The 25,439-nt window shown below is 37.4% G+C and overlaps 2 protein-coding genes across 2 annotated transcripts in view; one reads left to right on the forward strand and one right to left on the reverse strand.

Moving 5' to 3' along the window:
- The window catches only part of ACSF2 (acyl-CoA synthetase family member 2), a 56,277-nt gene that overhangs the window by 10,481 nt on the left and 20,357 nt on the right, over positions 1-25,439 (forward strand). Inside the window, exons 4-10 of the mRNA XM_026667396.2 lie at positions 904-957; positions 3,468-3,586; positions 5,229-5,391; positions 7,223-7,318; positions 7,868-8,016; positions 9,314-9,405; positions 10,523-10,599. Of these exons, the coding sequence (XP_026523181.2) occupies positions 904-957; positions 3,468-3,586; positions 5,229-5,391; positions 7,223-7,318; positions 7,868-8,016; positions 9,314-9,405; positions 10,523-10,599 (750 nt within the window). The remainder of the gene's footprint in view (positions 1-903; positions 958-3,467; positions 3,587-5,228; positions 5,392-7,222; positions 7,319-7,867; positions 8,017-9,313; positions 9,406-10,522; positions 10,600-25,439) is intronic.
- On the reverse strand, positions 14,097-23,485 carry CHAD (chondroadherin). The gene is made up of 4 exons (XM_026667398.2): positions 22,660-23,485; positions 15,366-15,529; positions 15,052-15,197; positions 14,097-14,233 (listed from the first exon to the last, which is right to left on the reverse strand). The coding sequence occupies exons 1-3, from the start codon at positions 23,437-23,439 to the stop codon at positions 15,056-15,058; spliced, it is 1,086 nt and encodes a 361-aa protein (XP_026523183.2). The 5' UTR covers positions 23,440-23,485; the 3' UTR covers positions 14,097-14,233; positions 15,052-15,055.

Raw genomic sequence — 25,439 nt, forward strand, 5'->3', positions numbered from 1 at the left:
ATAACATGACCACCAAGCCATGTCCACCAACTTAGCCACGCCCACAGAAACGATTGTTAAAAAATTTGAATCCCACCCCTGATTAACATTGTGAAAGACAAAACCAGGATTGTAATATGCTTGCGGCAGATTGGTTTACATCAATAAATGGTCAAGCAGAAAAGTGTATAACATTGCATTGAAAAAAACTATGATTTTTGTATTACTTGTGTACTCTAGTAACATATTTTTGAAATGTTCTACATGTTTCACCAACCTTGGGATAAAATTGGCAAGAATGCTTGCATTGTAGTAAACAGTTGCTTTAAGTTGCAAACGATGGAGATTGTGAAGCTATATAATGTGGACAAGAGGACCACAGATTTGAAAATGATGCTCTTTCTATTTGCTCAATTTTACTGACTATATTAGAACAGACACTACAGAGGACTTGCTTCATAGGAATATAGAATGTAAGGGTTAGAAAGAACTTCAGATATCACTAAGTGCAGGATCATCTTTTCCTCCTTCTCCTCCTCCTCCTCCTCCTCCTCCACCATCACCACCATATATTATGGTGAAATTTCCCTGATGGGAAGCAGAACTAGAGCAATAATACATATAGATAAAAGCAAAAGATTCCCAAATGAGAAGAAAAATACTTTAAAATGCACAGGATGCATGTTGTTAATTTACCTCCATGATTCTCCAAAGCCAACATTACCATAAGATGTTTGACCTTTTGCCTTTGTTAATACTGGGCTGCATGAAGAACTGTACTTCAGGCTGCTCGGCTTGCTCTGGATCAAGGCCCAGGGAACCAATTTGCATTTATTCTATTTATTCTGAACTGGCAATCTGGGTCTTACTTAGTTCCTTATAAGTCTTCACAGCAGACTGATTTTACTCTCGCTGCATTTCCAGGTATCTGTGAACCCAGCATATCAATCCCACGAGCTGGAATTTGTCCTGAGGAAGGTATGAAAGACCTGTTAATTAAATCTCTGCTTAATTTTACCTCTAGCATTTTTGATAGAATTTTCTGTTCTGGAAATAGAATTCTTGAGATAATAGTGAACTATGGGGGAAAGGACAGGGGGAAAAAAAACCTATCCCTATCATGTTAGAGAAATTGAAATATTTGAAACGTTTTTGTTAGGTGGTGGGAAAGACATCCTTCTACCTTCTATAGCATAGCACTCACCATGAATGATTGTAGAGTTGGCAATAATTAATCAGGATTCTTAAGTTTTATATACCCATTTTATAAGTAGAGCAGTTATGAATGTTAGGTGCCGGGAGTATTCAACAGAGAGCAGTGTCACACAGTTTGCTTATGAATGTCTGGCACACCTAGTTTAACGCTTCTCTGCTCAACTAAGAGTTCCAACTAAGAGGTTCTTTTATTCTTATTTTTTGTGACAGTTAACTATAAGCAAAGAATGATCTTATCTTGACATATGCTAGAGTTCTGATGCCAGTCCACAGAGAAAATCTAGTGGGTCTCCATGGAAAATCACTGTTGTTGTTTGATGTAGAAAAATAAGGAGCATCAAACAATAAAAGCGTAGCGTTGAAATGTAAAGCAGTCTCTATTGTATAAAGTGTTAATGTTTGCTGTTCCATGTGTAATCAGCTAGTGCCTAAGGATATTTCAGGGAGCCAAAATAAACTCTGGTGTTTAACAGGGGAGTCAGGTGCTTTTCAACATTTCCTAATAATATACATCCTAGCTAGGCAACTCATGACCCTTGATCACAAAAGTATAGCTGATGGAGTCAGGTGACATGACACCAATTTTTCCCACCAGTCAGTTGATCTGGACAGCTTGTTTCCTGCTTCAGTTAGACTACCACCGTGCAGAGAGCCCAGTCCTAACTATGCCATTCAACTTTCTTATCCTTAATAATGGGGGATTAAAACTGTTAAATGGTTTATAAATAAAATTAAACCTGCTAGGATTAAGAAGCCTTTGGGACTTGCCTGTCTTGTTTAGTTTTCCAACTAAATGGCTGTGATCCATAGCTCACTCATAATTTAAAATAGCATTTTAATGGCAAGCCTCTCCAATGTCCACAGCATTATCCCTATCTCAGTAGGCTGGAGGGTGTGTGTTGTAGAGCTGCCGTTTCAGCTTCATAATTACATTCATTTTTTTTGTTTAGAGCCCCCTCCTTTGTTCCTATTCCTTGTGGTTTGTTTGCTAACAATTCCAATGGCTATCTGCCAGTCCTGCATTCTCGGTATTGAAAAATAAGAAGCACAAATCATGTAAGACTTGAAATGTACATTGGATTTGACAGGTTCTGTGATTATTTCTACTTCTGTGATGCTCGAGGAAAGCAATGGAATTACCAACATATTCCAATGTGGCTAACGCAAAAATTGCTGTTACTTTTGTAGTCCAAAAACTACTTTTATATTGTAATATCTTTTGCAGAGAGCTAACCTGCTGACCAATTTAATTGTGGGAGGTTCCAATCCTCTGATCTTTCACTATAAGGTTACATAGCAGTTAATTTCATTGAATTCATTGGGGCATATTTCAAAGGAACCCATGAGTATTTAGGACAAAATATGTATAGACACATTGGATAGTGAGTTCCATTCAAGCAAGACTGGCTCTATTCTGGAGGCAAAAGAGATCATTCCTGACCATGCCAAATCTCTAAGAATTCCTCATCCCTTACATTTAGAGGGAAGAAACAACAACCAGCATTTGGGATGGAATGGAAATGTACAGACATTAAATTCATATAGTTTGCATTTAAGGTGATTTGTTTGCAACAGAACACATCCAATGCACTAGAGTGAAAAGTGTTGTCTACACACAGTCTCAAATGAGACTGATCCTATTAGTCTGAATAATTACTTCTGAGTAAATTTCCATAGAGCCCAATTCTAGAAGTAAAATTTTATTGGATGATGGAAGCTTCTTCTTTTAATACATATAACAGTAATGGTTTCTTCTGGCCAAAGTTTTCCTTGACTCATGAACTAAGTATTTTGTGCACTTTAGTCTATAGCATACACCATGACTGCTTTTTATATGGACCAGTCTGAATTTGGTGAAGTGCCTCCTGCATTTCAGGGGATTCCACTCCATGAACTATATGATTCTTCTCAATCAATAGTTCTCTATTTTAATTAATATTATAATTAATATTTCAAAAAAATGGTCTTGCCCAGTAAATCAAACGTAGGTCTATCCAAGATAGTAGTCTATACTGAGACGCAGCTGCTCTCCACTGTTTCTACTGAAAGTTGCCACAAACTGAACTTTACCGATCATTGAACAGTGACCTACAATGTCAAATCCAGGGAGACACTGATGAGTGTAGAATATTAAGGTTCTGTGTAACTTCCTTACAATTTAGTATGTGAACACTGTACTCCAGTGACTCTTTCTTCACTGTTTTCTGTACACTGTGACTCTGTTTTATAGGCTGATTTAAAAGCTATTTTCTTTCTTATGTGTATTTCTGTAGGTTGGTTGCAAAGCACTTGTGTTCCCTACCCAATTTAAAACTCAGAAATACTATGAGATCTTGAAAAATGTATGCCCAGAATTGGAACATACTAATCCAGGAGCACTGAAGAACAAGAAGTAAGTTTATATATTGTACCTTAGAGTGTTATTCCATTCCAGGATTTAGCAGTCTGATGGAAATTAATGTTGCCAGAGCATGGGCAGTTGTGCACTATCAAGCTACAAACAGTTCTGCCTCTGGTTTGCATAGTGTATCATGCAAGTCAGAAACCCAGGTTTGTTTCAAGTGAGAGAAAACCTATACCATGTCTTTCTTGTTTGTGAAGCATTAGTTCAGGACATTAAAAACTTTTGATTGGATTCACACATGGTGCTAAACTATAATGTATGTTTATGTGATCATTGGTTTTGCTTTAATGACATAGTCTATTGTGTGATCCTAGTCTTTAACTTTGCATTTAATTTAACCATGGATCTCCACAGGATCAGCTTCAGTATTTATGTGAATATGCACTATGTTCTTTCTCTTTTCAATTTAATTACAATTGAAATTTCATTGAATTCAATTTAATTATGATTAAATTAATGTTAATACTTCAAAAATGCTTAATGTGAATAATAAGCAAGACAATGTTCATATTTTGCCATTTTTTTCTTGAACACTTTGTCTGGTTATAATAATGGACAAAGGTCATAAATATGCAATCCTGGTTCAGTTGGTCTCTCCCATATATAATAAATTTATAATAATCAGTCAGTCATTAACTGGTTCAGCACTGACAGACATTGACACAGCCACTCCTTTCACCTAATATTCTTTTTCTCCTGGAAGGAGTGCTTGTGGCCATGGATTCCTAATCTTTTTCCAAATGTATTTATTATCTTCTAATTTATTCTCCAAAGCACCTGAGGGCAGGACAACAAGCAATGGATGGAAACTAATCAAGGAGAGGAGCAACTTAAAACTAAGGAGAAATTTCCTGACAGTTAGAACAATTAACCAGTGGAACAACTTGCCTCCAGAAGTTGTGGATGCTCCAACACTGGAAATTTTTGAAAAGAGATTGGACAACCATTTGTCTGAAATAGTATAGGGTTTCCTGCCTGAGCAGGGGGTTGGGCTAGAAGACCTCAGAAGGTCCCTTCCAATTCTTTTATTCTGTTATTCTTTTGATTGCCATGCAAATCATGCAAACCTTGTTTTCTCCATTAAGGGTAACCATAATCTCATTATGGCATATAATTCATTATCAGAAAAAAATTGTATACAATAAGAATGATTTACAACCATTCATTTAATGACCATCCAAAGTAACAGCAGTACTAAGAAATATGGCCATTTTTCATATTTACAACAATTGCAGCATCTTCATAGTTATAATTTGGACACTTGGCAACTGACTCGTATTCATGACGGTTGCAGTGTCCCAGGGTCATTTGATCAATTTTTGCAAACCTCTGACAAGCAAAGTCAATGGGCAAGTCAGATTCACTTAACATCCATGTTATTAATTTAACAACTGTAATGATTCACTTAACAACTATAGCAAGAAAGGTCATAAAATGGGGCAAAACTCACTTAACAAATGTCTTGCTCAGTAAGATAAATTTTGGGCTGAATGGTGCTCGTAAGTGAAGGACTACCCGTATTTGATTTGACCTGTAGTTTGAGGACTTGTTTATTAAACTTCTTTTTACACTGTGAGAGGTTGAACTCTCCCTTTTGTCATATAAGTGACTGGGTGTTCCTTTGCATCAGATTACCAGAGCTTTCTGTTATAATCTGTGCGGATGCCAAGCTACCTGGCACATTCTCAATTCAGGAAGTGATGCAAGCTGGAGAGAGTAGCCACAAGAAGGAGCTACAGGGGATACAGAAGATGCTGACCAACAAAGAACCAATTAATATTCAGTTTACTTCAGTAAGTACTATATCAACTGCTATATTTTTATTTTATTTATTTATTTATTTGATTTGCCAATTGTTTACAAGATAATAAGTATAAGTGTATACATAGTTGTGAATACATGAGATGGGTACATATAAGAAAAATAAAGAATAAGAGAAACAATAGGACAGGGACGGTAGGCATATATCTTCTCCAGGATTTTTTTTACAATGCAGTCCATGATCTGAGATAGGAAGCCTATTTTTTGCCAAGCGGAATAAGCTGATGCTTAGAATTTACTGCAAATAATTGTCGATACTGATTTTTGTTGCCATATGGCTTTTTATAAAAACATAGTTGTCATATATTAAGGATAAGCAAACCTGCTGAAAAGGGTATTTTGGGACAGGTGTGGAAGCACAGGTAAGTCCTTCATGACTGTAATGGAGCTTGCCTTTATAGTCACATGCCGTGGCAGTCATTGGGTTTCATCTCCATTGTTGCTCTCCCCAATGAAATGCTAAACAAACATTAAGTGAAAAGTGGGGTGTTTCCTGGGTTGGGGGGGGGGGAAGCCTTTGGAGGCCCAATATAGGGCAAAACCCACCTGCCCTGGCCCACCTAAGGCCTCCCCCACCCCAAAGATGCCCCTTGCCACCTCCTACACCTGGATCCCGAACAGGCCTTTACCCCCCATTATCATAAGAGTCCTCCCAGGCCATAGGCCTGATTCCCACCCTATCAGGCCAAATACAGGGGTGGGATGCTACCAGTTCGGCCCGGTTCTATAGAACCTATAGCTGTGAAGAGCAGCTAACACCGAACCGGTTCGGTGTTTGGCCTACCCACCTGCCCAAGCTCTAGGCTGTCCTTTATTCCCTGCTTTCCCCCCCACCAGCTGTTTTGCGCGGCACAGCTGAGGTTAAAAAAGCAGGAAACAAGAGGATTTTCAACCTCTGCACAGCACTTGTCAGTTGTCCAGGCGGCATAGCAGATTTCTTGCAAACACTGCACACACGTGTAGTTCGGAGAACCAGCAAATCGCTTCACTGGTTGGCCCTTCCCCTCCCCGCCCACTCACTTCTTACCTGGCATGCGAGCCATCCAACTTGCTGGTTTGGTAAATTACTATTTTTTCCTTTTTTCCCCGACCATCAGCTGTTCTGCTCTGCCGGGACATTTAGATTAGCTAGAAAGCAGGAAATCCTTAGATTTCTTGCTTTCTAGCTAATCTAAAAGCAGAGCCAAACCTTCCTTAGGACCGAAGCTTCTACTTTCCAGTTCAGACTCAGGTAGTCGATTGAAGATAGATAGATCTCTAAGTGATCAGGGGTGGGATTCTACCAGTTCACACCTATTTGCTAGAACCGGTTGTTAACATTCTAAGCAGTTCAGAGAACCGGTTGTTAGAAGAAATTACTGGCCTAATCCTGTAAGGAAGGCAGGAAGGAAACATTCTGGTGTTGCTTACAGAAACTGCCTCTCCGTTAACCCTTATTACATTCTTGGCAGGACTAGACTTCCTGTCTCAGGAACTTCTCTGGAGTTTTTTCCCCCCCTCCTTTGCTGGTACTTTGCTTGTGTGGAGTGGCCATTCAAAATTATAATGGCACTGAAAAAAGTGACTTATGACCATTTTTCACACTTATGACTGTTGCAGCATCCCCACAGTCATGAGAGGCCAGGTGAAGAGATGCGTGCCTCGATTTGAGTGATATTGAGTTGGCCACACCCAGCCAATAACATGACCACCAAGCCACGTCCACCAACTTAGCCACGCCCACAGAACCATTGTTAAAAAAATTGAATCCCACCCCTGGCTAGGATCATTCTAATTAGTAAATAATTTTTCTCTTTCCTTCAGGGAACGACAGGAAGTCCCAAAGGAGCAACACTTTCTCACTCTAATATTTTGAATAATGCAAATTTTATTGGTATAAGACTGGGACTAAGTGAGATGGTAAGTCTCCTCTGCCTGCTGTATTCTTTATGTACAGAATGGAAACTCTTCAAAGGCTATCTCTACAGATAAGAGAACTTTTCATGATTGTGTCATCTTTGTTCTTTTGCTTTAATAAAAATGTATTACAGTTCTCAGGATACAATTTGAAGATTAGTAACCTAGGTGTTTTTCAAAGAACTATATAAGAATCAATCATGTGTTTTGCCATCATGTTTCAGAAGGCTTGGCCTTCTTTACACACACCGTCAATGTGAATTTTTATAGCATATTTTTATCCCGTAAATGTTTCTGACTTTTCAATTACAGGGAAATTTTTATGTGGAAATTCCTATTTAAAAATGAAACTAATATTCTATGGAACTAGGAACTGAAGAAGTCCAGCCTGGCCTTCCCTCCTCCAGTCATTATCCCATTTGTGTAACGCCAACTCTCTCTTTGTAAATCTCCAGTAGGGATTCTTCTTGCTTATGGGATAAAAGATTACAAACATGATGAAGGCTTACATTGGAAGATGACTCGCTCTGATCTTGTTTGTTCTGACCCTAGGAAGCTCGTTGCTGTATCCCTGTCCCGCTCTACCACTGCCTAGGATCTGTGGGAGGCTGTATGGTGATGGCTGTTCATGGTGTCCCCCTTATTTTCCCATGTCTCAGCTTTAATGCCAAAGCCACTCTGAACGCTATAGAAAAAGAAAAGTAAGCATCTGGCTGAAGCTACGTTCTGGAAAGAGTATTAATATTAGGATTATTTGTATTATTAACTAATTAATACTAATTACAGTTACCCTTAGTTTAGGCCCTTGCTACCTTTCCCTCACCCTGTCCCTCTTTCGCACATTTTTCTCTTCTTTTGAGATAGAACTGGAATGTCTTGGTCTCTTACTTGTGTGGACCAAGCACATAACATGTACAACCGGGTTTTGGATACCTCTTTCCATCTTCCTTTTCTGCCCTGAAATATGAATATTGATTTGATCTCAGAACCCTAAGGAACAATCTCTTAAATATGAGCCAGCCATGTGCTGCTGCTGCCAAAAATGCCAATCTAGTCTCAGGCTGCATTAACAGAGAGATAGAATCAAGGGTTAATACTGCTTTATAAGGCCTTGATATGACCATATTTGGAATATTGCATCCAGTTTTAGAATTTAATGGAGATGGAAGGGACCTTGGAGGTCATCTAGTCCAGCCCCCTGCTCAAGTACGAGACCCTGTACCATTTCAGACAAGTGGCTGTCCAGTTTCTTCTTGAAAGCCTCCCGTGTTGGGGCATTCACAACTTCTGAAGGCAAGCTGTTCCACTGGTTAATTGTTTTGGTTGCCACAATATGAAAAAAGATGTAGAGATTCTAGAAAGAGTGCAGAGAAGAGTGACCAAGATGGTTAGGGGAGTGGAGGCTAAAACATATGAAGAACGGTTGCAAGAATTGGGTATGTCTACTCTAGTGAAAAGGACTAGGGATGACATGATAGCAGTGTTCCAATATTTGAGGGGCTGCCACAAAGAAGAGGCAATCTATTCTCCAAAGCACCAGAAGCCAAAACAAGAAACAATGGATGGAAACTAATCAAAGAAGGAAACAATATAGAACTAAGGAGAAATTTTCTGACAATGAGATCAATTAACCAATGGAACAGTTTGCCTTCAGAAATTGTGGATGCTTCATCACTGGAGGCTTTTAAAAAGAGACTTGACAGCCAGCCACTTGTCTGGGATAGTATAGGGTTTCTTGGTTGAGCAGAGGGTTGGACTAGAAGACCTCCAAGGTCCCTTCCAATTCTGTTATCCTGTTCTGTTCTGAAACTCATGCCAGTGACACAATATCAGATTTTAAAATTAAAATGTAGGATTTGAGATGCATGCCTCATTTTCCTTTTCGATGGGAAAAGAGTTTCCTACAACTACACAGGAAGGACACTTAGCCCCGTAGCTAAGTTTGATTGGAAATATCAGCTGCATTTAATTCCTGTAATTCTTTGTCTTTCTTTGCAGATGCACCCATGTGCATGGCACTCCAACAATGTTCATAGATATGTTAGGCCAGCCTGACTTTGACAGCTATGATCTCTCAAGTCTTCAAGGAGGTGAGTAAAGAAACCTGAATATTGCAAAGCAAATAAGTAATGCTTTTTAATTCATTAATAACTTACATTTAATTAAATGTATTTGCATATTGCACAGCCTTTGTTTAAACTCCTCAGACATGGATGTTGCTAAATTCCTATATGTGAAGGCATTTTATGAACTAGACACTTACTTGTTAGCCTTTGGTATCACTGAAAGAAATACATTTGTAATATACTCTCCCCAAATGTGATCTGGCTTAATATGCATCTTACTGACTGCATTTTTCCAGAAACATTTCCTAAACTGGGCTTTTACACATGCTTATCCGAGACTGACCAGAAATCAACTCTGAGCTAGAGATGCATAAATCATTTCCAAATCAAAGCATTCTGGTTTCTGTTCTTGTCTGGAAGAGTGCAAGTATCATAATGGGACATTCTGACTGAACCAGAAGCATTTTAATCTTAATCTTAAATCTTAAAACTGATCATTCCAATTATATAAAAACATTGCTGCTGGAATGTAGAAAGGTCAGAGTTGGAACACACCCGTGTTCTAAGGGTTCTTAAAAGCCCAGATACCATACAGTCATGCTATTTCTTTACAAGTCCACATGCAAGATGACACATTGGAAAAATGTAGCCAGCCAGATGAACAGGTTATTTGGGTTGGACCCAACAATGGACTAGCCCTAGGGAGCCCAGCTGGCATTTCGCTTGGAAAGTTTACCTTGTTTTGTGTTTCTGTTTTACTTATTTTGCTAATTCTGTTTCTGAAACAGCAAGGAGGGTAACATATTGGTTTAGTGAACTTTATTTATTTTTATATTCACCAGTGTGTGGCAGTAGATGTTATTGGTTGCACCTGCATTCTATATCCTTAGGAATTAAAATGCATGGAAGCATCTCAAAGCAAATCTTCACAAAAACAAATCTTAGTTGGGAGTCTAACTAGTTGCTTTCAAATAAGTTGAGTCTGCCTATTTTGCATATGTAATTTGGCTGTAATTCCAACTCTAATGGGAAATACTATAGTAGGGATTCTATAGAGACTATAAAGAACGTTTGTATTTTAAAATCTGCACTATTCTTAGAAGATTCTTTGAAGACATTTTTACTTTTTTTTTCCTTCCAGGGGCTATTGGAGGTTCACCTGTGCCTCCTGAAGTCATGAAGAAGATTATGAAAAAAATGAATATACAGGATATAGTAGTGAGTCATTTTTTATTCTTGAATTGTGTAGTTTCCTTCTGTGTATAGTGTAGATGAGTGCAGGGTGTTGGGCTTGACCTCACAAACAGCTTTGCACTGTGGTTGCTGCATGTCAAGATGAAGAAATAACATAGTTTGCTTTGACAAGGTCACATTCCCTGCCTCTAGGGATAACTGCAAAAGCCAGAAGAAGCTTCCATGTTTGTGCTCATACAGTATATGTAGAGAACTCCTTGAAGTTTTGCAAGTTGAGACAGATGGCTTCTTTGCTTTGTTCTTGGCAGCCAAGAGGGGGCAGCATTGCTTCATAAAGCATTTTGGGAAGAAAGAAGGAGAGAATTTGGCTGGTGCTTTCACTGAAGCAAAGCATCCCTTTAAAAGACCTGCACAACTCTCCCACCATCATTACTATATTTCTGCATAAATGTTTTTCATTAGCTTTTTCAACTCCTATTAAATATAACCGATGGCATGACTAAACTAGGAACAGAAGATGTAGCAGGTTTCTAGAGGAAAGAAGATATCTGTGTAAATAGCTACAGGGACCTAGATGGGCAATCGCCACGATAAGGATTCATTTGCATGAACACATCTTGATATTGGAATGATTTGAAGCTTAGTTTGAGCGCTATGAGTTTGCTCTCACTTTCTCTCTGCTAAGGCTGGGACTGCTCATAATTTGGTAAGTGCTGATCACAACCCCAATCGACATGCTTCCTTTGGATTTTTCACTTCTTTGATAATGACGGTAGGAGTGTAGGCTTTTTAGAATCTATGGGTTTATGGGATAGCATGGGTCTGCATTTGGAAAAGTCCTCTAATTTCTCTCTGTCTCACTTTTTGGCAAGAAAGAGTTGCTCCTACTTTCTCCAAAGGGCTAGAAAGTTCATTTCTACTGTTGTACTGAAAGTAGAGGGACCAAGCCTTGAGAAACTAGTAGGAAGTGGTGAGATGGTGTCCTTCTCAGGGCAATTGTATAAGGAAGGAAGGGGACTTTGTTAGGATTTTTGGTTAAACTGGTGTGTAACCAGCCAATGTATTGGAATGTATCTTTTCTTGTATATATTAAGCCTTCCCTCTTTATCACTAAGGATATGGGTTGTAATACAATGTATACATATTTTTCTCTCTCCGATGAACAATAAAGAGGTTTTGTCTATAAAATCCATGTTGATTCACATTCCAATACAATTAATAATGTGAAATTTTAATTAAGGATTAAGGTCTTGACTATGATTTGGCAATATAAATGCCAGTGAGTCTCTTTGGACTAGACAATCATTAAGAGACTCTAAATTTCCGCTATCTGATGACCAGATATTTTTCTCTGTCTATTAAATATGAGAGACAAATATATAGAGAGATTTTGCTTGATAGTATGTATACTTCTCTGCCAGAATAGATTTATAAAATTGGGAAATACTATAAATACGGGAATCAATTCTTTGTTGTCAGAATTAGCAGATTATTTTTCTTGCAGAAGAAAAATACACTGCATGGAAACTTGATCACTTTGTCTTTGCAGCAAAAGATTTATACAGAAATTGTACATAAGAAATTATATAATTTGCTTTCTACATAGGAGTAAGAAGATAAAATCCCCTTGGGTGTCATTTACATTCATTAATGAATAAATATATATTTTAATGAAACTTTAGGGTTACAATGCAATTAAACTAAAATGATAGTATTGTAAAATGCATGATGATAAATCACAGTCATCTTGTCAACTCTAACAATATTTCAGAGATAAAGAAATAGTCAATTTTCTAATGTGGCATGTCTCTGCTCTCTTCCATTCCATTTGTCAAATTTCCTACTTTAAAGGAAAAGTCTTATCTGCATCAGCCTGTTAAGATACTCTTTATAAATGGGCTGACAACCTTACGTGGGTACAGAAAGGGTGCTGGCTAATATATCAGATTTTGCATTGGCCCAGTTATCTTCTAAATCTGTAGCAAACTAAAGAATACAAGAAGAGTGAGTGAAGGTCAAGTTGTCTTGAAAGACAACCTATTATATCATTTGTGATTGTTTTTAAATTAAAGAGGTCTTATTTTTTAATTTGGGAGGAGGAATACCTACTTGTGCGGTCAATTTTCTCTGTATATCAGAATTAAATTGAAATTAAATCTAATTTCATTTAATCAGTCTTTCTCATCATAAGAATGAGTAGTATTACAAATCTAATTTCCATTTTTAGGTTTTTTTTTGTTTCATAAGGTACCCTGATCTTCAGTTCTTCTATTGTAAATTGCCAATTTCCTCTTTTCTTATGACTAGATCATACATCTTTTCTCTTTAAAAAATACAGGGCCGTCATTTAACTTCCTTCAAGTGGAGAAATACTCTATTCAATGAGCTGTATCTCAAGAATAATACAGCATAACTTACTTAAGTAAATCAGGTCAAAACCTTTTCATATATCTATTTTTAGTTCTTGTAACACAGAGGATGGATTTGAAATACAAATCTAATTTTGTTAGCCATTCAATAACATATAACTACTTTGCTACATACACAGCACATCTAAACATGTAAGGCAGTACCTAGGATTACTAATTAAAATGCATTTATTCTTATTTTCCCTATCAGTTTTTTTTAATCTTGTAGACTCAAGATTGTCCTAGGACTGTTCTCTTAATTTGCTTCCAATCAAAAAGGCTCTGAGGATAAAGGCATTGTACTGTTGTTCCATATATTTAAAAGTTTGGGTTTCAAAAATATAGAAGTCATAATGAGAAAACACAGAAGGGTTACAAATGGAAGACAACAAAAAGATAATACAATTTCTTAGATTAACTAACAATTAGATAAATAATTCATCTGGTATCCAAATACCTGAGGACACTGTTGATTAGTTTCTAGAAATGAAGTGAACTATGAAACTGAAAATAAGATCATTCCAAAGACCAATCACTATCCTCATGGTTTCAGGCAAATCCTGTTTAAAATTGGTTTGTGGGAAGGGGAAAAAAAGCTATGCCTGTGTTTTAGTTTTAAAGCAAATTGAGAATTCCCTAATGCCCTTCTTTTCTCACCCTTTCATCTTCAAAATACAATGTCTGACTTTCCTGAGTTAACTTTTGAATTATATTTTCCCCATAGTATAAGATAGTTCTGTAAATAACTTATATACCACCATCTGGCTTCCATTTCTCTCATCTCGCACACTCTCATCACTTTTTCCATGTTGACAATCTCTAGGAATATAGTAAAAGAAACTAATGCTATTCTTTCAGTTAGAATACTAACATGTTCCAATATGCAAGGATACTTTTTATGCTTTCTGTTCATTTTTTGGTTGTTGGAAGGCAAATCCTGGAGATCAAATGGCTGGCTGAATGACAGCAAGAAAGATGGCTGTATTTTATAGGCAATATCTCATTTGGCTTGTTGTAGCTCTGTCATGCATAGGTTTATCTTTCTAAAAATATCATTTAAAATAATATTTATAATATGGGGGCATGGAGATTGTATGGTAGATTCCACTTGAAATCTGCCTGCTGCAGGATATAGATATGTTTGAGATTTGCAGTTTCTGATAGAAAGGAGTTGGAAGGCATCAGTACTTTTCTGGTTGGTTGGTTGGTTGGTTGAAGTGAAGAGTTACCTGGACTTACTTTTCTGGCTCCTGTTCATGGGAAAAAGAGATCTTCTAAGCAAGAGAAACAACAATAGTTTAGCGTCTTCAATGATTTAAGGGAGTTAACATCCTTTATCTAATCTTTAACCTTTCCAAACAATCCAGGGGAATAATTCATTAATACTCTAGATGAAGAAAAATTGAGAAAGTTCCTTGCTTCATGATAGAAGCAAGTTTTGCCTTCAGTCCTTCACTGATTTTGGTATACTATGCTCACAACTCCTAATATATCAAGTATTGTGGTAAACTAATTGTGGTAAGCTAACCAACTAGTTAAAGTATTGGAGTTTACTCGGAAGTATTCAGAAATAATTCACTCCTCTGTTTTTCATCTGTTGCTTTGTTTTGGAGACAAACCAGGTCAATTCACACTGACCTAAAAATTATATTGCATTCTAAACAGGATGAGGTATTGTAATTGTGAGAATATTTTTGAGAGATAGGAGAAAGAGAAAGAGGAGGAGGAGGAGGAAGAAAAGGAGATTAGGTAATAGTCATATAAGAGGCAGCTTGGCCCTTAGAAGAAATGGGGCAGGGTAAATACCTCAGAAGGGACCCTTCCTGAACGTGTACTTTAACCTTCCAATAAGATAGTGTTAGTCATGGTTGGCACTTCTTGTCTAGACCAGGGGTGTCAAACTCGCGATGACACATTATCATGTGATATATCACAACTCCTAGACCAGGGGGGGGTGGCCAGCGCATGACACATCTGGGCCATGGGCTGTGAGTTTGATACCCCTGGTCTAGACCACCTCTAAGGGTTGACAGATATTTAATTGAAAATTCCAGAAAAACTGGATTGCCTGTCTAATGGCGATTTCCTTTTTTGGATCTCTTAGAGGGAAGTTTGCAGCCACGGAGCGCAGCAGTGTCTCGAATCTGCTGTCCTCGAGTCTGAGGAGGTGATGCGCAAAATGCATCTGGGCGGGTACGAGTAGATCCCAGCCACCTAAAGAAAAAGTAAAATCCTCAAAATCACCTAGGAGAATATGGTTAAGCAGATTTTCAGTGTGACCCTTCATATTCTTTATTAAGTCATTAACTACCATCATTCCCATCTCCCCTCCCCAACATACTTTTGAGGAATTAGCAAGATGGCCTGGATCGGTACTCTTACCTGCGCAAAGGTGCTAACTGACAAGAACAATGCCAAGGGTTGTTGGACAGGGAGAGTGTCTCAAGACGGGTGAATGGAAAGCTCCTAGGAAGCCTGGAAATTTTGTTGTGCTCTATATGAACGTTCTTCAGTGCAGTTGTGCCAATGAATGCTTTATCTGAAAACTGAAGCAGAGGAGCAGGTAGTGATAATGGTAAATAAATTAAAAACATGCTTATCCTCTAGTTCTGGTTAAACAATCAATTTTGGGTAGTGATCCAAAATTTTAGAAATTAAACGGAGGGAAAGCAAAACCATTGCCCAAAGTCCAGTGGTTATTCTTCCTGACGTCTGTCTTGCTTGGTATTCTGTTCAAATGTTGTAAAAATATTTCATAACATCTTAGAGGATGGGAATCAGGAGAAGAAGTAGAATGGAACACTCTTTCCACCTTCTGCAACTTAACACAGTACATTCCTTCATGCAAATCTACCTCATGGGATGTAATATAAGTACATTAAAAAATCATATATGTCAAGGAACAATGACAAGGTCCTGATAGTCACTTGCCTAACATGTGAAATGGTCCACATTTCCATCTGTTTGATGATAAGCATCCTTAGGAAATAAAACACCATAATATTGAGTTGAATGAGGTGTTTTCCACTGTGGTAAAAAAGAAACAAGCATGGGTGGGAATATGTTGAAAAGCTAATACTTGACTGTTTGTTAAGTACTTTACCTTGATTGTGTGCCCTTTACTGTTTTAAAGGAAAGGTGTTCTTCAACTTCTCCCATTTCTTTTTAGACATTGCTTCATCCGAAACCAGCAAAATGGTTTTTTGGCCTCTAGAACTGAAATCCTTTCTGGCATCCTATTGCCACATATATAGAAAGGAATATTTGTGGAGACTCAAAAGGGTTGCAGACTTGGTCAGAATCCAGTGAACTCCCAATGGAAAGTTACACTTGGCGTCCACGTAGAAGCAGCAAGGCAAATTTCCAGATGCTCAGATACCACTCCTCTGTCTCTTGGTCCTTACTGGTTATTCATTAGTGCTGAAGAATCAAAATGTTTACATCCTAAAGTCTTGGCTTTAAAAAATTAATTCTAAGAGTTAAGATAGCTATTCCTACTCTTTTTCTGCTAAACCTATCTCTGAGTATTTATTTAGTTTGCAATAATTGTTATAAACAGCACAGACTCTCTTGGAAGTCATTTATATAGATATAAACTTATTGATTATGACTTCCATAATATTTTTTATATTCTGTCCACTTGATATTTTTCAGGGAAATGAAATATACACAAAAGTTATTCCAGAAGATATTTTTGTCTTGTAATCTTGTCTCATAATCTTCCATGGGTGTCCCTTGTGTTTTCCCACTGCTGCTTCAATCCTTTTTTACCTTTTCACAAAAAGTCCAATCAGGGAGGAAAGAGAGAATAATTGCACTTTTGATCAAGAAACAGCTAAATATTCAGGAAATCCTCTAAGTTCCCATCCCATTTTTCAAAGCACACATCTTTTTAACATCTGGATATCAAAGAGCATTTCTCCCATTCCAGCATTTTAACAATAAAATATCAATCTCTTCCAATCTGGTAACATTGTCAAAATCAAATTACAAAATCAAAGAGAAGGTTCAAAAGTTTTACTTTTCTATAATCACAACTGTCATTTTCACCTAATCGCCAAAACTATGATTACTATAATCTATGATTTGTTTGGGAAAAAAGCCAACTTGAAACCTTGATTTAAACTGGGTATTGGATAGCTTCACAAATCTATTTTGACAATATTCTACTTCATTAGAACAAAATACACCAAAAATGTGTGGAATATGATAGTAAATCCCTTTTATGGACATCTTAGTAAAGTGGATTAATCATTTTGTACAAGATCTTAACCATATTTGTTAAAATCTGTCAAAATTAATCTATTGGCAGTAGAATTAATAATTAAAGAGAACTTTTTAGTTTGACTATTGTCTTGGGGCTAATTCGGACTAATTTACTGTGCTGTAGAATTCTTTCCATGTTATGCATAAAACATACTACTTAAAGCCCTTAATAATTGTTTTAAGTGATCACTCTGTTCTTTTTCATTAGGTATGTCATCCACTTGTAAAATGCTGTCATGTTAAAGAAAATTCAGCTAGCTACTGACTATATGCACTGAGAACACATAATTAGTGATCAAAAATTTGCTGTCAGAAATAGGTACTCTATGGAGTTTATCTTAGTGCTATCAGTTTGTCCCAGAAAACTATATATAATTGCTCAGCCAAAGTAGAATAAGAATGTAAGTTTGAAGATTAATCTTGCAGGAAAATCTAAGAGGAAGGAGTTATTTCTTATGTTACTACAGTATAAGAGCAGGAGTGGGATTCAAATTTTTTAACAACTGGTTCTGTGGGCGTGGCTTAGTTGGTGGGCATGGCCAACTCAATATCACTCACATCGAGGCACGTATCTCCTCGCCTGGCCTCTCATGACTGTAGGGATGCTGCAACAGTCATAAGTGTGAAAAATGGTCATAAGTCACTTTTTTCAGTGCCATTGTAACTTTGAATGGTCACTCCACACAAGCAAAGTACCAGCAAAGGAGGGGGGAAAAAACTCCAGAGACGTTCCTAATACAGGAAGTCTAGTCCTGCCAAGAATGTAATAAGGGTTAACGGAGAGGCAGTTTCTGCAAGCAACACCAGAATGTTTCCTTCCTGCCTTCTTTACAGGATTAGGCCAGTAATTTCTTCTAACAACCGTTCTCCGAACTGCTTAGAATGTTAACAACCGGTTCTAACGAATAGGTGCGAACTGGTAGAATCCCACCCCTGTATAAGAGCATGGATATTTTTTTACTGTATTTGTTTGTTTATATCCCATTTTTATTATTTTTACAAATAACCTAAACGTGAACATTCTCACCGTATTTTCCCCACAACAACAACCCTGTGAGGTGACTTGAGCTGGCTTTCATAGCAAAGGCAGGACTTGAACTCAAGATCTCCTATGTTCTAACCTAGTACCTTAACCACTAGATCAAACTGGCTTTTCATCCTACTCTAGTGGTATAGAGCGTACCATATCTTAGAGACTTCCAACATACTTAGAGGTTTCTAGGATAATGTGGCCATATGTGGCTAGTACTAAAAAAATCCAGAACTTTTGGGTGCTCCATCACTAGAGGTTTTTAATAAGAGGTGGGATAGCCATTTGTCCAGAATGATATAGCGTCTCTTGCTTGAGCAGGGGGTTGAAGTAGAAGACCTCCAAGGAGTAGAAGATTTCCAAGGACCTTCCAATTCTGTTATTCTGTATTCTGTAACTACTGTACAATAAGAGCAGATGGAGGAAACAATAATAAAATGCCTTTACAGGTAGAAGAATGGGGTATTGCTTTTGAAATCATCATATTGGGACATGAAACAATAAAATAACTGCGAATTGCAACTCCATATTGCTACTCAGTGGTCATAATGTCACTAAGATAACTTTTGCTTCCCCGTTGAGCTGCTTTTGTGTCTCATTCCTTTAAGACAGAGAGGGAAATCATAATGAGATACTGAAAAAGGCAAAAGTGCTTATGATGTTGTGGACAGCTCCTAGGTGGATTTCTTTGGTGTGCCTTTAAAAAAAAGCTGAAAATCTATGTGGTTGTTAAATAGCAATCTAGTTGCTGGTATACAGTGAAGATCAAAAATGTGATCAATGATTCTGCATTGCAAGAAGTCATCAGTGCAGTGCACGTTTCTTCATTCTTGAGTATCTTTTTGTTTAGAATAATACTTTTGCTTCATTTTCTTTATTTTATTCTGCACAATGCCTTTTTCCACAGACGTCTTTTGGAAATGCTTTATTCCTTTATATATATATATATATATTATATATATATATATATATATATATATATATATATATATATATATATATATATATATATATTACGATATATACTGTATATATCGTAACAGATATGTTTTTTTATGCTTATACTCAGATTCTCATGAAGCCTATTCCAAAATTCCCACACAGTCTTCCAAAATGCACAGAATTTGTGAGAAATTTTTTAAAGATTTTGTAAATGAAGAAAGGGCTATGTTAACATAAAAAAATCTCCACATTATTTTGGCCATGAATGAATTCTTTTTCCCACCCAAGTTCCCTCCTCTTCCTAGCTACCCGCTTTAACAATCTATCATCCTACTGTATGTCTCTACTTTACAGTATTTTGCTTCTTAGCATTCTAATTTACTAAGCTCTTCATTCTGCCTTCACTTTGTGATTTCCGTTCCTTGAGCTTCTGGGGAATGATTGTTTTGCTGGTTTAAAGCACTTGGACAATTTCATCATGGCACGAAAGCCGTTGGAAATAGTACTTCTTGTTCACCTGGAAGGCTTCCATCCTGCCGCTTCTCTTTAGTGTGGTTTCTTGTTCCATCAGGGACATGGTATATCCGACATGAGGTCATTCTGTTTCCTATTTACAACCAGATTCTCATATATCGTGCTTGTGCACGAGGGACATGATTCATTCGTTGAGAAGAAGGGAAGTATTTTGTTGCTTACCTGAACATCCTTCTAACTTTCCAGAGAGAACAGGACCTCTTTGTGAAGTGCTGTGAGAGTTTCCTTTGAGAGATGATCAATAAACAAATCCTTCTTAATAAAGTATAAGATTGGGGAGGAGGAGAAAAAAAGAGGAATATCCTTGTGTGTGCTCAGTTTATCTGTCTCCAGTGATCTCTAGGCTGTATAATCAATCGTCCAACTCTTTTTGAAAGTCATTACATTTTACCAACAAGTGATAATCCAGTATTTTAAGAACAGAGCCTAACTCTCCTCACAGTCTTTCATTTGTCTCTTCTTCCTTCCTTCTTTCTCTCCCCCCTCCCTCCCTTCCTCTTCTCTCTTTCCATACAAGTATGTGTGTGTGTTGTAATATGAATATGTATGTGAATAGAATAGATAGAATAGAATACTTTATTGGTCAAGTGTGATTGGACACACAAGGAATTTGTCTTGGTGTAAATACTCTCATTATACATAAAAGAAAAGATACATTCGTCAAGAGTCATAAGGTACGACACTTAATGATAGTCATAGGGTACAATCAGCAATCAAATCACACTAGAAAACAGTCAATATAAATCGTAAGGATACAAGCAACAAAGTTACAGTCCTACAATCACAAGTGGGAGGGGATGGGTGATAAGGAGTGATGAGAAGATTAACAGTAATAGTAGTGCAGACTTTGTAAATAGTTGGACAGTGTTGAGTGTGTGTGTCATATACACTTTAATGGTTATGGAACTTATATATTGAACTAAAACAAAGCATACTGTTGAGTTCTGGTTTAGTATGTTATATGAGTTTACCCACAGTAGTTTGTAAAAAGTGATTTAAGGCTTAGTGTGTTGGGGCAATCTAGCCAATTGTGGCTTAGGTGAAAACCCAATAGACACTTAGGGCTCATCCTCATGTCACCCTAACTGCAGCATGAGCCAAATCTTGGTGGTGTTGCCTTCAAAAGATGAAGCACTAGGCTTGTGGTCAATTTAAACTGGGAAAGAGAGCTGGGCTCTGTCAGCTGGGCAATGCTAGTTGTATATACATATACACACATGGACTCTCTACATATTCTCCACATCTATATATGTACACATATACGTGCAGGCATATACATGTACACATGTTCTTATATGTATAAGAGAGAAAACGAGTAAATTGAACAGCATTGTGGATCTCATCTAAGACTGTAATAAAATATTTGCTTATTAGAATTAAGCAATTCATATGTAGCATGAAATGTAAACTCAGTCCATTTCTCTCTCTCTCTCTCTCTTTCCCTCCCTCCCTCTCTGTGTAATTTGTTCTGAGAAAAGAAAGCTAGTGTACAATAATTTCCTTTATTTAGGTCAGCAGTATGCCAGCTGCTATATAAAACAAGATTGGTAGATGAGTGCTCACAAACAATATTTCACAGATGAGATAAAGGCAGTAAGGAAAAGAGGAGATGAAATGAGCAGCAGGTATGGAGGCAAGTAAGAATTGTGAAAATGAAGGAGAACAAAATAGAATTTATTTAGTTTCTCTTACAGCAAAAGAAAAAACCCATGTAAGTTGACTACGGAGACAGGTGGCAATATAAATTTGATAAGTAAAATAAATACGGTAAACAAGCAAACAAGCACAATATAAGGCAGAGAATGTGTGTTTGCTGTCTTTTTTTTTCTGCCCAGATTAGTTTAATTCCTCAGAATTTAAATATGGAGAACCACTTTTATTGAATAAAAATCCATATAACCCAGCAGTACTTGCCTGCCAGTTTGCTAATTATAAGCACTTTTCTCTGACAGATACTAATGGTCTTGTGTACAGCTCATTAAATGGCCAACAACTAATACCTGTGTAGCTGTAGCCTTTTGCTCCAGAAAAACATTCATTTTTAATTTCCATCACCCTCATATTGTTATCTGATTACTGTTTGCAGATGTGTTGGCTGAAGAATTTTGAGAGTTGAAGTCCACAACATCTTAAAGTGGCCAAGGTTGAGAAACACTGATTTAAGGTCTTCTATCCTTCTGCGTTCATCTTTCCTCTTTAAAACCAGCAGAGATTGTGCTATTGAAAAGTGATGGTCCCTTAGTCTTTCAGCTCTGATACTACAATGCCAAGCAAGGGTGAATGGAAAGGAAAGAAGCAGGAGTGTTTTCCTTGATCTCGGTTCCATTCTTCTGGGTCTCCTCACCATAAGGGTGACCAGGAATAATAGTCCAGTTTGGTCCCATTCTCTTTGCCCATCAGAAGATGTCCTCAGTTTCTGAGGAGAAGTAAATAACTATTTCAAGGCAGACACAGACTTGTCTGTGGAGGGGAGGAAATGTGCAATTCCTTTCTTTGTAGTTTAACTTCTGTTTTGAAAGACACCCCCCCCCCCCACCTTTCAATTGAGAGCTATATATTTTGCACCACTCCATATTTTAGGACCCTATAAAACCTAAATGTAAAGTTTTAACACTCCTGCAATGCTTTTCCTAATTGTAATATTCTATTTCTCTCCTCCCCCCGCTGTCCCCAAATTGGATTATAAGGAAAATCTCAGAATAATGATAGCAGTATTCATGCCCATCAGAGAAAAGTAAAAAGTTGTGCTTGGGAATTTCCCTTCAAGGCATGAACCAGATCTGTCCCTGCCTATATAGAATTCATCCCCTATTTCTTGGTTATGCTGACAAATGGACAAATTGATACGTTATATAATGCTAGAAAGAAGGAAAAAGAAGGCAGAAAGCTCTGAGAAATTCTTACCTTTTCTAATCCCATGTTGTCCAAGCTGAGAGTCTCCATGTACCGTCCAAAAGATTGGAAGGCTAAATCTGGAATCGACTTTATTGGGTTGTTTGAGAGCTTCAGGTCTTCCACCACCCTTAATTTGCTCATGGCACTCGCAGGGTAGGTGCTTAGCTGGTTCTTATCCAAGTGGAATATGGCTAGGTTTTCCACATCCTCCAAGGTCCCAGGTTGGATGGAGGAGATTGAGTTATTAGAGAGATAGAGCCAGCGAAGGTTCTTAGTACCGTGGAAGGCTCCTGATCTCAGCTCTTGGAGCTTGTTGTTACCCAGCTGCAGGATGAAAAGATTAATCAGTGGAGAGAGGAGCCCCTTGGGAAGGTCAGATATCTTGTTATGATCTAGATAGAGGTAAGTAAGTTCTGTCAGGTCATCAAAGGCTCCCATTTTTATGGTACTGATGTCATTATTTGACAAGTAAAGGTAGACCAGCTGCTTCAGGCCGCGGAAAGCTCCACTGGATATTTCTTTGATGTGGGAATGTTGGAGGTGAAGAGATACAAGATTTTTCATCTCTCTGAAACCATTGGTTGGCAGCATAGGGAAATTGTTCCTCTGAAGATTGAGAAGCCGGGTCTGCTCAGCTACTTTGGGAATCCTTCTCAATCCAACATTTTCACAAATGACATGGTGGAGGTCTCCCCCATGACAGTGACAATTCTGAGGACAGGCCTGAAGAACGGGAAGAAGGTACATAAGCAAGGCGATGAATTTGAGCAAGATGTTTGTTGGGTCCATGCCTACAGAGCTGTGGTAGACGTGCAGGAGGAGGGAGAAGGTTGAATGAAAGAGAAAGTAAGTCTGCAGCATGTTGAACACAGCCCTATTTATAATGCTATTAAAAAGCAAAATCCTTCCCACTAACCGCAGCAGTAGCCAGATGCTGACTTGGAAGTAACTGTTTTCAAGAACCTGGTGTGACTTTAACCCTTTGACATCAAGCAGAGTGCGGGGGGGGGGGGGATGCCTGATTTTCTCTTTTCATGGCTTTAGTACTGTTGACACTTTCTTTTCAAGCAAATAATCACAAAAAACAGCGTACACTATATCACTTGCAGGAATTTCACTTTTCCTTAGCTATGTGCACAGAAAATAAGGGCTGCCCCCAGGTCCTTGATTCCTTAGGTGTTATGAGATTTCTTGTTCAGTTTAAAATCAGTGATATAAGAACCATGCCTTCTAGAGAGAAATCATTTGAATTCCCTCACTATGCAAAGCACATTAAGGGGAAAATGTTATAATATGTTTCATCTTACATATTTATTGGCTTCTATGAGTGCAATTCCACATGGGTTACATAAAGATCAATATTCTGCATCCTTTGTGCGCTATATGTCCTCTTTTTTCTGATTAGAGTAACTTTATTAATATTTATTTCTATCTCGACTTTATTATTTTTACAAATAACTCAAGGCAGCGAACATATCCAACACGCCTTCCTCCTCCTCTTATTTTCCCCACAACACTCCTGTAAGGTGAATTGGGTTGAGAGAAAGTGACTGGCTCAAGGTCATTCAGCCGGCTTTTACAGCTAAGGCCAGACTGGAACTCACAACCTCTCACTTTCTGGCCTGCCTGTTGCCTTAACCATTAGTCCAAACTGGCTCTCTGTTGACTACATAATATTGGCTACTAAAATGTATATTTTCAATAGAATAGGTTCAACCTGCAGAATGAGAGTGATTTCCCTTTCCTATTGCCCCTATATACTTTAACTTTTGGTCTGCAGAGTTGGAAGATTCTCCTGAACAAGTTGTAGGGAAGGGGGAAGACCAGAAAGCTTGTAGGAAACAGTAAGAGAAAGAAAAACCCCGTTTCCTAAATACCAGTTCATTTTCTTCATATTGTATGCAAGCCATTCCAATGCAATTGCTTTGTCAAATTTCCAGATGAACTTACATTTTATTTTCGTACATGATAGTTTTATTAAGAATTTTCACAAGAATAAGAGATATTATAAAGTAAAATTTTAAAAAATCAAAGAAAAGAAAAAGGAAATAAGTGAGAAGCTAAGAAAGATATATTGGTAGAAACAGGAAAATAAACATGACTCACAGTCTTTCTTACAGCAGATACATACAAACAAATAATCTCATCCCTGTCTTTAGGATTAAATCATAATATCTTTTTTCCTATATTCATCTTTCTTAGTTTCTCGTATAGTTCCTTTTCCCTTTTTCTTTTTTTAACTTTTCTTTAAAAGGAAAGGTTTATTAAAAGGTTAGAATAGTTCATGTCAAAATGTCAAGATGTTTACAATAGGAAGCTGGGAGGCCACGTGGTCCAGGCACTTTCCCTATTTTAAATTTTTTTTTAATCGCCTGACAGCCTTCCCTTATTGTTGGGGGACCATTCGTCTTCTCTTTTTCTTTATCTATTTCCTTTGGTAAGTGTTGTTTCTTTAAATATTCCTCCCACTTCTGCTGGGGAATGTCTTCTTCTTTGTATCATTTTGCGAAATATTGATGAAATATTCTTTCAATGCTTGCATTATCTGATACCATGATTTTTCCAATTTGTAATTTTAATATTTTCCCCTTTACTTTCTTTTCCTAATTTATAAGCTAGCCATTTCCCCATCTTATTTGCTAACTCAAAATTCTTCTGTTTCCACTTTTATTTCCATTTCTTTTATCATTAATATACACAGTTGTTGTCATAATTTTATTTGTTGCAAAATATTTTTCTTTTCCAGAGACCTTACTTTCATTAGTCTTCTTTTCCCTTTTAATCTATTT

Source organism: Notechis scutatus, chromosome 2 (assembly GCF_049901735.1).
Source record: "Notechis scutatus isolate UNSWTSFEM ecotype Mainland chromosome 2, rNotScu1.2, whole genome shotgun sequence".
NCBI classification, from domain to species: Eukaryota; Metazoa; Chordata; class Lepidosauria; order Squamata; family Elapidae; genus Notechis; species Notechis scutatus.